Source organism: Oxyura jamaicensis, chromosome 1 (assembly GCF_011077185.1).
Source record: "Oxyura jamaicensis isolate SHBP4307 breed ruddy duck chromosome 1, BPBGC_Ojam_1.0, whole genome shotgun sequence".
Lineage (NCBI taxonomy): Eukaryota > Metazoa > Chordata > Aves > Anseriformes > Anatidae > Oxyura > Oxyura jamaicensis.
Window position 1 is genome coordinate 16,126,440 of NC_048893.1, and position 13,068 is coordinate 16,139,507.

The window sequence follows — 13,068 nt, forward strand, 5'->3', positions numbered from 1 at the left end:
GTTTCAAATAATGCATGTTTTAATAATTACTACATCATTGTATTGTTTGGGCTAATATTTTTACTTAACACTTAGATACAGTTAAACTGTTCTTTCACCATTTAAATCCATAGTATAGTAAAGATTTTACAACACCTTTTTGTTGCTGTCATACTGTAAATGTATTTCTTTCACTTTGAATGATATTTAAATTAGAGAAAGTGTTTTCTTTTAGAGTTCTTGTCAAATTAGTCTTAGCTTTGCTAATCATACTTTATTTTCTTCTTGGATTACAAATGTCTTGGTCAGATGACTGCGGTTCTGTGAATAATGACACTAATAGGGACTTTTCAATCAAGACAATTGTAATAAGATACTTTAATTACATGGCCTTAAATTTATACTTTGCATATATTTTTGCTGTTTGGATGCAGAGAAAATAAAATATGAATCTTTTATATATTTTTCTTTGTGTTGTGTACCAGCATGCAGGACAAGTTCTTCATAAAACTTCGTTAATTAAAAAAAAATCATTTTCATATGTATTTTTTGCGTATACACAGTGAAAGATCTTATTTCTTTGCACCACTTTCTGCACTTTGAAAAATTTGCTTTAAATGTTGAAATGTTTGCTTTTTTCCTCACTTGTATTAGCCACAGTGTAGCCAGCAGGACCTGGGAAGTGATCGTCCCCCTGTACTGGTGAGGCCGCACCTCGAGTACTGTGTTCAGTTTTGGGCCCCTCACTACAAGAACATCGAGGCCCTGGAGCGAGTCCAGAGCAGGGCTACGAAGCTGGTGAAGGGCCTGGAGCACAAGTCCTGTGAGGAGCGGCTGAGGGCACTGGGGGTGTTTAGTCTGAAGAAGAGGAGGCTCAGGGCAGACCTTATTGCTCTCTACAGCTGCCTGAAAGGAAGCTGTGGGGAGCTGGGGGTCGGCCTCTTCTTGCAGATAACCAGTGATAGGACTAGAGGGAATGGCCTCAAGTTGTGCCAGGGGAGGTTCAGGTTGGAAATGAGGAGACATTTCTTCTCCGAAGGAGCAGTCAGGCACTGGGACGGGTTGCCCAGGGAGGTGGTGGAGTCACCGTCCCTGGGGGTGTTCAAGGAGAGGTTGGACGTGGTGCTTAGGGACATGGGATAGTGGGTGACATTGGTGGTGGGGGATGGTTGGACCAGATGATCTAGGAGGGCTTTTCCAACCTTAATGATTCTGTGATTCTATGCAACCTTCTAAAAGGTTGTTTGATATAATACTCAATATTTATGCATTGTTTATAAAACATCCTTCATTAGCATAGGGTTAGTGCACCTGGAATTATTTTTTTTCTAATGTTTGTGTAGTTGAGCATTGGAATTAAAAGCTGAGTGTTTTTTCTGGGGTGCTGAATGTCCAGACCTCCATTGGGATTTCTAGTTACTTCTCTGAGCGTTGAGTTGCACCTGGCATTTAACAGGTTCTTGTTCTGAGAGCTAAACACATCTATTTCTGTACAACTGTCTAATGGTTGAAACACAAATGTTTCATGGTTCTGATAAGAACTTAATTTTGTATGGTGAATTAAGCCCCCAAAGTACTTTAGATACATGGTTTTGGTACTTTTGATATTTCAATACCCTCTAAAGGATATTCAGTTTCTGTGCTGATTGAACATTTTAAACTGCAGAGAAAAATTTTCCTTTTTTTTGTTTCTGAAAATGTGATTCTCAAAAAGTCAAAATATCAACAAAGACTAATACATTTTCTTATTAAGCAACTTATTAGGTATCTGCTCGATATACCGTGATTGATACAGATTAACTAATTTGTTCGTTTTTTAATTTGAATCTTCATACAATGAGCTGAAGGTGAAACTATGGTAATAGGTGACATTTGATCAATCCTTGTTATGCATTCAGTCATGCTAATGATTTCTTTAATGTATGGTTAAAGAATACTTAATCATGCGTGCAAAATTATGTTCATGTTTAATTATGTTTTAAAGCATTTTAGTGACACCTGCAATTTTTAACTAAAATTATATTGAAGTATCTGGGGAAGAAAGCTCTAATTGTAATAGTTGAAAAGATTTTTGCATTCTTTAACCATATGGAAGACTTTTGAATCAGAAATGGGAATAGAATTTATTTAGATCTTACTGCTGCTGTTGAAAATCACTGATTAATAAGGTCCTTCTTTATACATCGGCTTGATGCTGAAGTGATTAAAATCTTGTAAGCATTTCTTAATTGTTTGAAATTAATTTGTGCCATAAAGCTCTTTTTCATTTTAACAATGCCATCTAATTTTTTATCTGATTTTTGTGGTTGTAATTACTGTATTATACTTTAATCTGCTCTTAAATGCTGTTCACTGGGCATTATAATTATTTAATATATTTTTTAATCCATATTTTTATGTTGTATTGACGAGATTACATTTGTATGCTATTATAGGGCTCAGAGATCTTAGCAAGTTAGTTAAGACTGATGGTAAAATCATTTATCTGACTTTTGTAAACACTTTGACTTTTAATTAGCCCAAACTTCTATCTATGAGTGTACACAGTTGAGATTTAGAAGAATAGGCTCCAGAAGTCCAACAAATACTCTTGGAAGTAGAACTGTCTATCAAACATATTTCTCCCTGTGATTTGGTACAGTTCGAATGTTAAGTTCAAGTTCCACCCAGAAACACAGCAAGTGTTTTTAGCTTTTAGTTTGAATGCATATCTACTAATATTTTTCCTAATTTTCTCCATTTTGGTCTGGGTACCAGAATTAGTACACCTGTTTGATTCCTCTAGGCAACTAGGAATGTCCCTCTGTCCATTTTCTGCTTTTGCTTTGGGATCAGCCTCTTGGGCTTTTTTTAATCAGCTGTGTCTTTTGTATAGGAAGAGCATATTTGTCAAAGTCATAGCTAGTAGCAGTACATTTAGTGAGCTAAATTCAAATAGACCTAATTATAGCTAAATTGAGGAGAATATAATTTGGTAATATATTTGTTCTTCTGCCAGTCTTGTTTTCATTTTGTACAGTTTTGAGACAATGTTTTTTGGGGTCGGCATGCTTTGTTATTAGGTGCCTGTATTATCTCTAAGATCATTGATTATGATTTTTGTTTATTTCTTTGGAATGTCAGTTGTTTCTAAAATATCAAAGTGACTAAAGCAAAACCAAATAATTTGACACTGGAGGTTCTCATCCATCGTAGACGTGGAGTAAATGGTTTTCTGAAATGTGTCAGTGCTTCATATCATTCACTTTCTTTGGTTTGTCTTCTGTTACATTAGTCTCTGAATTATTAGATTGCAGTACTGAGATTTATTGTCATGGTCCAGAGAGAAGAAAATCCTTCTAGAGAGCCATTTGAAATTGGGAGCATTAGTATATTTCTGTGGCTTGTTTTCATATGTCAAGGAGCAATATACAGGCACTACTGTGTGTGTAAAGGACAGTGCCAACAAAGCCCCTGCACTATTTTTCTGTTCGTTTTGGATTGGTACCAGGGGAGTTACTCTTGTAGCTAGTGTACTCCCTTCAAGAGGAATTGTGTGGATACTGATGAAGACAAATAAGTGTTTTTCTTCCTTTGCTTTTACTAAAAGGCCTGTTTATTTATCAGATAGAGCTTAATTGCATTTCTGATGGTATTTTAACATTTAGTGCTTTTTATGTTTACAACAGAATGAAATGGTGATAAAATGGGATTAAGAATGAAGTGCCAAAGTATGAACGATAAATAAAAAATAAACTTTAATTTTCAAAAAAGGGAAAATCAGGTTTATAGTCAAGCATCAGAAAAGATTGATAGGGTTGATAGGAATTGTTAAAGGTCAACAATATAAGGCTAATTAACCGAAGTAATAAATTGCACAGGTGGATGCAGTGGTTCCATGCTGTGCCACTGTAATGTGGCTATTCACACATTATTTTACTGCTATTTTGTGATTCCTTTTTGCTTATGTGTAAACTTTCCTAGGCCCTTATTCTGACAGTATCCCCTAGACAGAACAACACTTAAGTCATGCCATAGTACAAGTTTCGTCCTTAACTGTGGATTTAGTTTGTGATACTGTAGTCACATACAACTTTAAATCTGAAATCAGTAAGACAGCATGAAAAGGTGACACTAAACAATTATATGTATAGGTTCTTTTTGAAAATTTCAGCTGTGTCTGTACACTGCTACTTTCAGTACTCATATTTAATTAATTTCAGGAAATCTTGATGCATACATACAACCACAGTAGTTTGGTCTTTTAAAAGTTTAAAGCGTTTACTGATACAATCTTGTAATGAATAGGTGCAGCAAAGTTTTTAACAGGGATATGATATATGAAATCATTCCAGAAACTCAAATTAGGATGATTTAGAGATGCATACTAGGCTATCATTAGTGCAGCATCTGTTTAAGGTGGCTAAGTGTGATCAAACTAATGTATCCAATAAGTGTGTTTATTAAAATTGTAAGTAATGATAAATGCTTCTTTTGTAGAGGACTCTCTGCTTTGAGCCTCCCTGCAGCGGCCTCTTCAGCTGCATGGGGTGTGCCTCCCCCAGTGGTGGTTTTGCTGTGGAGAGGACACAGAGGAGCAATTCCCACTGTCCACTGAGCAGCCTCTTCTCCATGGCCAGCGTGCGCAGCTCTGGGGCATGTGGCAAGTAGGGTGTCAGTCAGTCAGCCACTGTAATCATCGCTGGTGTGGGGCTGGAAATCCCTCCTGTGCATGCTTGCCACAGGGTGGTGGTCAGGAGGTGCATGACAGCTGTCTTCAAGGCATGGGTGGCAAAGGTGGAGCCTAGCAGCATACAAACACAGAGCTGCAGATGTCTGAGGTAGGTGTGCCGAGCATGCCTAGCTGTTTCCTGAAGAACTGCAACTCTGGCACAGCGCAGCTCTGTGGCCACCTCGTGCTGCTGCTAAATGGCCTCTTCCTACTCAAAGGTCAAGAAGGTGTTTGAGTTGTCTTGCTTTACCCCAAGCATGATCTCAATGGAGAGGGTTTCCTTGGAGGCGTTGGTCAGCCTGAGCTCGCAGAAGCGGGTGGAGGGCAGCACTGTTAGCTGCAGTTGGGACGACTGGGGCATAGCCATCCAGGCTTCTGTCACCAGCTCTTGACACCACTTCGCTGTTTTCTGCACATCCAAGTAGGAGCTGCAGCAGAGAGTGTCCAGGAGGTTTGGGTCCTGATGTCTTAGCTCATCCTCAGAACGGTGGAGGAAGCACAGGACATCCCCCAGTAGCCGCTCCCGTGTGCACATGCACTGCAGCTCCACGCGGAGGCAGTTCTTCACCAGCGTCTCCCCTTTGGTGCCCAGCTTCAGGTGGAAGGAGTGCCCAGGGGGTGGGTTCAGGGGCACGAGCAGGAGGTAGATGGTGTCGTTCTCAGTGGGACTGAAAGCACTGCCCACCCCAATGGGTGGCTGCAGCCGTGGCATGAACTTATTCCTGGGAAGTGTCTGGCAGACGCAGAGAAGCTTGTCCACCAGTTCCTCCACGAACTTGCATGTTTGTTCCAGGTTCCTCACTGGCCACTGCAGGTACCCACTGACAAATCTACGGCCGTCCAAAATGTCATTGGGGTCTTCCTCAATGTCATCATCCTCCTTGCTCCCAGAGATGCCCTTCTCATTTCCGCTGCCCAGCTCACGGCACATGAGCATGCGGCAGAGCACAAAGAACAAGACAGTCTCTCTGGTCAGGGCCCAGAACTGCCACTGCTGCAGCACAGATAGGAGCAGGGCTCCCACATGCGCCCAGCTGTGCTCCTGGTCCCTCTGCTATAGTTCCAGCAGCAGCTGCATCATGCGAGCTTGCAGCTCCTCCGCATGCTGCTGCATGTGCTCATTTGTAGCTGCATATAGTTCGTCGCCGACCTTCTGTGGGCTATGGATTAAACCCAGGAAAGTCAAGGCGAAGAAAATTGCTGAAACCATGGTCTGAAAGAGTTGAGAGAGAAGGGGGTCAGTGGGGCTGGGTGGGAGCTGGCTGGCAGCCGAGGGAGCTTGGGCAGGAGCTGCAGGCCCTTGGGCTCGGGTAGGAGAGGGGGTGAGGGAAGTGGGAGGCAGCAGGGACTGCGGCCAGAGCTGGTGGTGACAGCCACGAGCCCTTCCCTGAGCGGCTGGGCCCTTGCTGCAGGCTTAGCAAGCCCTGAGGGGCTGGCGTTTGAGCCCCAGCCCTGGCTCAGCCCAGCCTTCCCCCCACTGATTCACTCACCCTGCCAATGGCTCAGGACAAACTGCAGCAGTGCTGCCTGCTGCTGCCATAAAAGCAGCCCCCACATTGTGACATGTCCTCTGTGGTGTCACCTGGGCCCCCGCCCCGCCACAGGCCCCTGGCCCTTCCCTCAGTCCCCACACAGGCCCTGGCGTCGCCCAAGTGCAGAGGCACGTGGCCGGACGGAGCTCCTCAGGCTCCCTTTGCATGGCCTGTGGGAGCCCCCAGGGCCGTCTGCAGAAAGAAATTTGGGTGATGTAGCCCATGGATGCTGTGCTTCTTGTGTGCCACCCGGTGAGACGGGTCAGCTCCCTTGGTGCTGGCCTCAGTGCCTCCGTGGCAGTGGCGGCTGGGTGCTGGTGGCCATGCTGGTGGTGGGATGGGGCCTCTCCCTGGCCAGATCCGTGTGCCTGCAGTGCCTGTGCAGTGCTTCGGAGGAGATATTTCTGAACAGGGACGAGGCTGTGCAGGAGGGGAGGTGCCCAGCGCTGCGGGATGCTGGTTCCTCCCGTGCCTGTGAGAAAAAATCTCAATAATTTTTTCAGACAGGATCTCCTGTGAAGCTATTTTATTCACAATTGCAATGTTGAGCATCCTGCATGCAGGAGCACCCAGCAAAAGTATATCGTAACCTTATCATCATTCCCTATTCGCGGGACTTCTTGCAATTATTTTTCAATCTGGAATCTGGAGAGGTCCCAGCTGACTGGAAGCTGGCAAATGTACCAATTTTCAAGGAGGGCAAGAACGAAGACCGTGGCAACTACAGGCCTGTCATTCTCATGTCAGTGCCTGGTAAAACTGTGGAGAAAATTATCCCGGGAGTTACTGAAGCGCACCTGGGGGACGGTACAGTCATAGGTCACAGCCAACATCGGTTCACGAGGGATAGGTCTTGTTTAACAAATTTTATTTCCTTTTATACGATCACCCGTCCAGTCGATCAAGGGAAGACAAGGGATTGTCCCGCTCTGCTCTGCGCTGGTGCGGCCTCACCTCGAGCACTGTGTGCAGTTCTGGGCACCACAGTACAAAAAGGACATTCAGCTGTTGGAGAGTGTCCAGAGGAGGGCGACGAAGGTGGTGAGGGGCCTGGAGGGGAAGACGTATGAGGAACGGCTGAGGTCATTGGGCCTCTTCAGCCTGGAAAAGAGGAGGCTGAGAGGAGACCTCATCGTGGTCTACAGCTTCCTCATGAGGGGGAGTAGAAGGGAAGGCGCCAATCTATTCTCTTTAGTGACCAGTGATAGGACCTGCAGGAATGGTGTCAAGCTGCGACAGGGGAGGTTCAGGCTGGACATCAGGGAGAAGTTCTTCACTGAGAGAGTGGTGTCACACCGGAACAGGCTCCCCAGGGATGTAGTCACAGCACCAAGCCTGTTGGAGTTTAAGAAGCGTTGGGACTGTGCTCTCAGACACGTGGCCTGAATTTTTGGGTGGTCCTGTGTGGAGCCATGAGTTGGACTTGATGATCCTTGTGGGTACCTTCCAACTTGGGATATTCTGTGGTTCTATGGAAATACATGGTTTTGGAGGTATGCTACTTAATACATCTGTATAATGTACTTATTTTTTAATTGGAATATTTGTTTCACCAACCTTTTTCTATGTGTAGTTTTATTGTAAGTATTGGTAACCTTCTTAAATATAATTCTAGTTTCTTTTGAATTTTGATAAAAGATATATATTTTTCATAGCTAACAATTTTACTGCAACTGCAGTAAGTGTGGTTTTATAATATGCTTGAAGTCTGAAAGTTGACAGTAATTGCATCACTTGCTTGTTTGTTGCACACGTGCTAATTTTCAGTGGAATGGAAAATGTAAATTTAGATTTTGACTGTCCTAATTACCTTTATGAGTGAAATAGCCCCTACTCACAACAATTACTTACAAGTCAGGAAGAATGAGCCTTTTCAGTCTTTGCATTTTCTGTTCCAGTCTCACATCAATTGTATTTAATGTTCGGAGTTTAGTAGTCTATTTTTCAGCTTGTTCAGATTAGAAAATGACTTTCAAGAAATTCATTATGGTTATTAAACACTGGTTGAAATATAAAAATTGGCACAATTTATTGTTCTTTATTTCTTACTTTCAATGGCTGCGAGCAATTAAATGAAATACATTGCTACTGTGTGAAGAACAAAAATGTTAGGTTTGTGAGTTAGTGCATTGACTAAAATTAAAACTGACTTCTTTATATCCTGCTTGATGTAATGGATTATCTAAATATAGTACTCTGCAATATAGGTATCTAAATGTGACATTTTGGAAATAATTTTAACACAGTATCTCACTTCAGTATATATGACTTGCAGCTAAATTTGCCTAGAGCAAAAGCAGGTAGTCATTCTGTCCTGAGCCTCAATTAGTGTTAGTGCCTCCGAGGCATGCAAGGCCTCTAACTGTGTAGAAAATGAAAATAGAAAGACTTTTGGGCTTTATACTGTTCTCAAAATGTGGACTTGTATATATTAACTGCCTTATTACATTCTTAAGTCTGTTTCTCTAAGGTTGCACCACATGTGATTACTGTGGCTGTCTTCTCCTTCCAATAACTTGTCAATAACTGAGGACTTGCTTCATCAGCATTTTAAAGAAGACTCCACCATACAGGATTCCACAACTTGTATAAAACTCATTTGTTCACTAAAAAAAAAAAAAAGTAACACAAAATAACAGTACTACTGAAGAAGGACTGCAAAGTAAGCCCAACAGATAGGTTACTGTGTGCACTTGTACAGGCTAATCATGTTATGCAGACCTTGGAACTAGCCTTAATAGCCTGTTGTCTCTTTCCCAGATGGGATAGTTGATGAGTTTTGCAGAAAGCCCAGGAAAGAAGGGTTCAAAAGTGATGGGTGGATATTAGTTTTGTAGAGGAAGGAAGGAAGATTAGTCACAGGTTCTTGAGGTTGGAAGGCAGAGGCTATTAAGGGTAGTGGAATATCCATCACAAAATTCTCATGTAATCTTAAAAATACTGACGGTGTATAGGCACAATATAAGATAGTAATGCAGTAGGACTTTCCTGTACATAGGACTTTCCTGTCTGAGGAGGGGGGGTTATCCAGAACTTGATAAGATCAATTAAAAGTGCAGAAGCTCATTAACTCTCAGTTCTCATCCTCTATCTTTTCACATCCTGTTGTAGCAGTTCAGTCTATTGTACATCATCAGTATCTAATTACCTAGTTAGTGTTATAATTAGGAATGAAATGAAACACTTGAAAATTCTCACATCTTTATATATAGCTACAATTTAAAAAATAAAAAAAAATCCCAGAATCAGTAACAGATGTTTTTAAAAAGTTCATAAACAAATTATTATATTTGTCTGTATAGAAGGTTATGACTTTAAAAACGTAGATAGTTTAGCCATGGATAGATAGAGATTAAGAAAGTGCTTTGCAGAAGTACCAGTACTTTATACATTTCCATGGTAATTTGTTTTTAGACACTGTTAGAAACAGGATGTTGTCCTAGGTAAACCTTTGGTGTAACATGTTGTGACTGTTCTTACTTGTGGACAAACTCCCTGTTGGTTGCTTTCAAAATCTGAAAAACTTCTACTTCTTCCATATTGAAAGAGCAACTTTCAATTGACTGAAAATCAGCTATATTGACCAAAACTTTCATACACCCACGAAATCTGATTTGAATAACTTCAGCCTAAGCCTTTAAACTCTGATAGAATTTTAAATAACTAAAAATAGTATTTTGCTAAACTGGCATTATTGGGATCACCTGCAATTGTGTACAAATGTGCTCAAATTTAATTACAGCTGGATTGGATGAAATATATTCTTTGGGTTTCTGCTGCGTAATGTAAGTCCTCTGTTATTCTCTGCTGTGCTTACTTCAACACAGAGGCCCCAGGAAGCACGTTGGGTTACATACATGGACAAATTATCTTTTTGGTCAGACAGGTTAAAATATTTTTCAAAAGTTTTCAAAAAGTCCTTAACCTGCTACTATAAAGTGTAATTTAATTTCTGCTACCTTAATCTTAATGTCTTGTAACAGTGCTACTATACTTTTGGTATTTTTGTTGTTGTTCACTTAGGTTTGTAGTGCGTCTTTAGCTCTGAGACGTGAAATTTGGAAGATCAGCTTGTACTCATTGTCCTAGCTGCTAGTACACCTCTGAATGTGGATGAAGGATGGTGTGGGTAGCAATATCTCCACAAAATGTGATTGTATAAGGAAATATTGCAGGGATGTCCTATTCAGGCCTTAACAAAGACTTGTTATCATCCGTTTATCCAAAATAAGACATCAGCATTTCTGAAGTAGTTGTAATTTGCGACGTGTTACTGTAATACCTGAGCCTGAGCTAAAACCAATTAACAAAACGTATGTGATCCTTTTGGGGTAAATTCTGTTAAATATATAAAAGCCTCACTAGTAGATTAGTTCTATTAAGGATAAAAATAACCCATGCAAGTGATTATTGCAGCTTTCAGATAGAAAACATGCCACAATAAATGAGTAGTGAGTAGTGCTTTAGAAACCATTGATTTGTACTGCTTTTTATTTGTATTTATGTGTGATACTAAGAAATTGTTTAAGCTGTAATTATTTAAATTTGCTCACAGTTTTTTATTGCATTAATCTCACTTTTTGCTTTGAGTAAATGCAGCCTTTACATATACTCTATACTTCTTTGCCTTGTTATTGTTGTCTTCTTTTTTATTACCAATGCTTTATTTTTGGAATCCATTATGTTATTTGCAAACCTTGTTGCTTGTAGTCCTGTGTCCTGTTCCAGATAATTTATAGATTAGGAAGTTACTGAGGATATATGTGCATAATCATTTCATTTTATAACTTAGTTTATTATTTGTTGTATATTGTGAAATCGTGACCTTGCCTTTTTTTTTTTTTAATTCAAAGCAGTTGCTTAAGCCATCCAGAGGTAGAAAATTTAACCCAATGTACTGTTTAACTAGTTGTTTCTGTTGTTTCTGTTTAGATTTTTAATTAGTTATAAGAGCTTGCATGAAACACCACATTTTATTTGCTTGGGAACAAAGTATTTTATTTTTCAGACAGTTCATTTAATAGTTAAGGACTTTGAAAATAATCAGTAAAATGTCTGTTTATTCTGTCTTCAGAACAAGTTCATGTACACTTGGATCAGCATGAGGTGAAATACTTGCAATTTGCTTTCCGATGGATGAATAATTTGCTGATGAGAGAAGTCCCTTTACGGTGTACCATCAGATTATGGGACACATACCAAGTAAGTACTTTTTTTAAACCTCCATAACTATGACGCTATATTTTGGATATGCAGGTATGTTTGTCTGTTATTTTTCATAAACTTTTTGTTTTAGTCTCATCTGAGAATCATAAGAAGAGAGTCTTTGGTGATCATTACCATTTAGAAACATTTAAAGTTTTCAGTCTTCCTGCCCTTAAAAAAACAAGCACTTTGTATTATGTCAATTTATAGCACTAAAATGAACCCCCACTCAAAGCATGGGTTAATGTCTATAGCACTCCTGTCTGTTCAGAAAAGCAAAACATTGAATTTCACTTAATCGATGCCCTCCATTGATTCTGAGTTCTATGCTTCTTACTGCCCTTCTACTTAACTACTCATTCCAATACTAGCTACCAGTTCTCCAGCACTGAGAAATGCTCATCCTTCTGTCATTTGTTTTGTCTTACTGTTTATCCAGATGAAACCCCTTATGTTACTGACCTCTAGTTGAGACAGTAATATGTCCTCAATAGTTCCTTGCTCAACTGTCAATTGAAAGAACTGGGATGAAAGAAAAGCTGTTTGGCTGTTCTTAGTTTCTGTTTCTTGATGTTTCAGTAGCTTCTGGTTACAATTTCCGATTATGTATTTAACCGGTAGGCACTTAAATACTTGTTTTGTTGTCAAAGTTAACTAAATAAAAATAATTTATAAAAAAGGAAATTTAAAAGGACTAAAAGTACCCTAAGAAATTTCAACTTAGTTTGGTAAATATGGGAATGATTGTAATAACTCATAAAGAGATGTAACATCTTTAAATACCAATGTCTTTACATCTGTTCACTATGTAGCAGTGTTTAGTTAGTTTCATAGACTTTAGTGCCAGAAAGTATACTTAGACCATCTATTCAGACCTCAAACAGAGGGTTAAGAATTGCTTGCTACTCGAATGGACATAAGGAGTCCAATAAGCGTTTATTGAAGTGTCTTTTTTAGAATGTGATATGAAAACATTATGAAATGTGGAGTCTATCATCGCTTCTACTGCTAATCTGTCCTAAAAGGTGATATCCTTACAAGTTTTATTTGGTAATTTTTCATTTACATTTTTCTATTGCTTATGTTTGTGGTCCTTTACCTCCTTTGTCTCCCTATAACATCTATATCTATATCTATTTTAATACCAAGGTAGTACTTGGCATTTTCTTATTTCTTTTTATTTTTAACCATGATAACTCTAACACTACATTTGGTACTTGATGATTAATCTAACAAATTTGCTAAAAATATGTAAAAACTCTTCTTTAGTGCAGCTAACTACCCATATGCCTCCAGGGAGGAGTTGTTTTTGACAGAACTTGATATTGAGCTCATAATGTGTGAGCTATGATTTTGTGATAATTATGAGAAACTTCTTTTGAAGACTGAATTTGTGGTTACTTTGTCTCAAGCTGTTTCCATGCTGAATGGAATGAATTCTCATCATTAGCCCATAGGTCCCTGACAAGTTCCACCTGAGTATCTTTATCCATAATACATGTTTCTGGTTATTTATTTTGGGTTTTGAGCAATTTCTACAGTATTACAGTTGTCATCTATATTATTTAAAAGATTATTACTTATGGAAATCCCATGTAAATACTTATCTTTTAAATGCAAGAGTCTTATATCAAAAAGGTA

General features: G+C 39.6%; 1 protein-coding gene across 1 annotated transcript in view; it reads left to right on the forward strand.

The window, feature by feature from the left end:
- TBC1D22A (TBC1 domain family member 22A) overlaps positions 1–13,068 on the forward strand; it is a 175,064-nt gene that overhangs the window by 81,275 nt on the left and 80,721 nt on the right. The window contains exon 11 of the mRNA XM_035343577.1: positions 11,297–11,424. Coding sequence (XP_035199468.1) covers positions 11,297–11,424 — 128 coding nt within the window. The remainder of the gene's footprint in view (positions 1–11,296; positions 11,425–13,068) is intronic.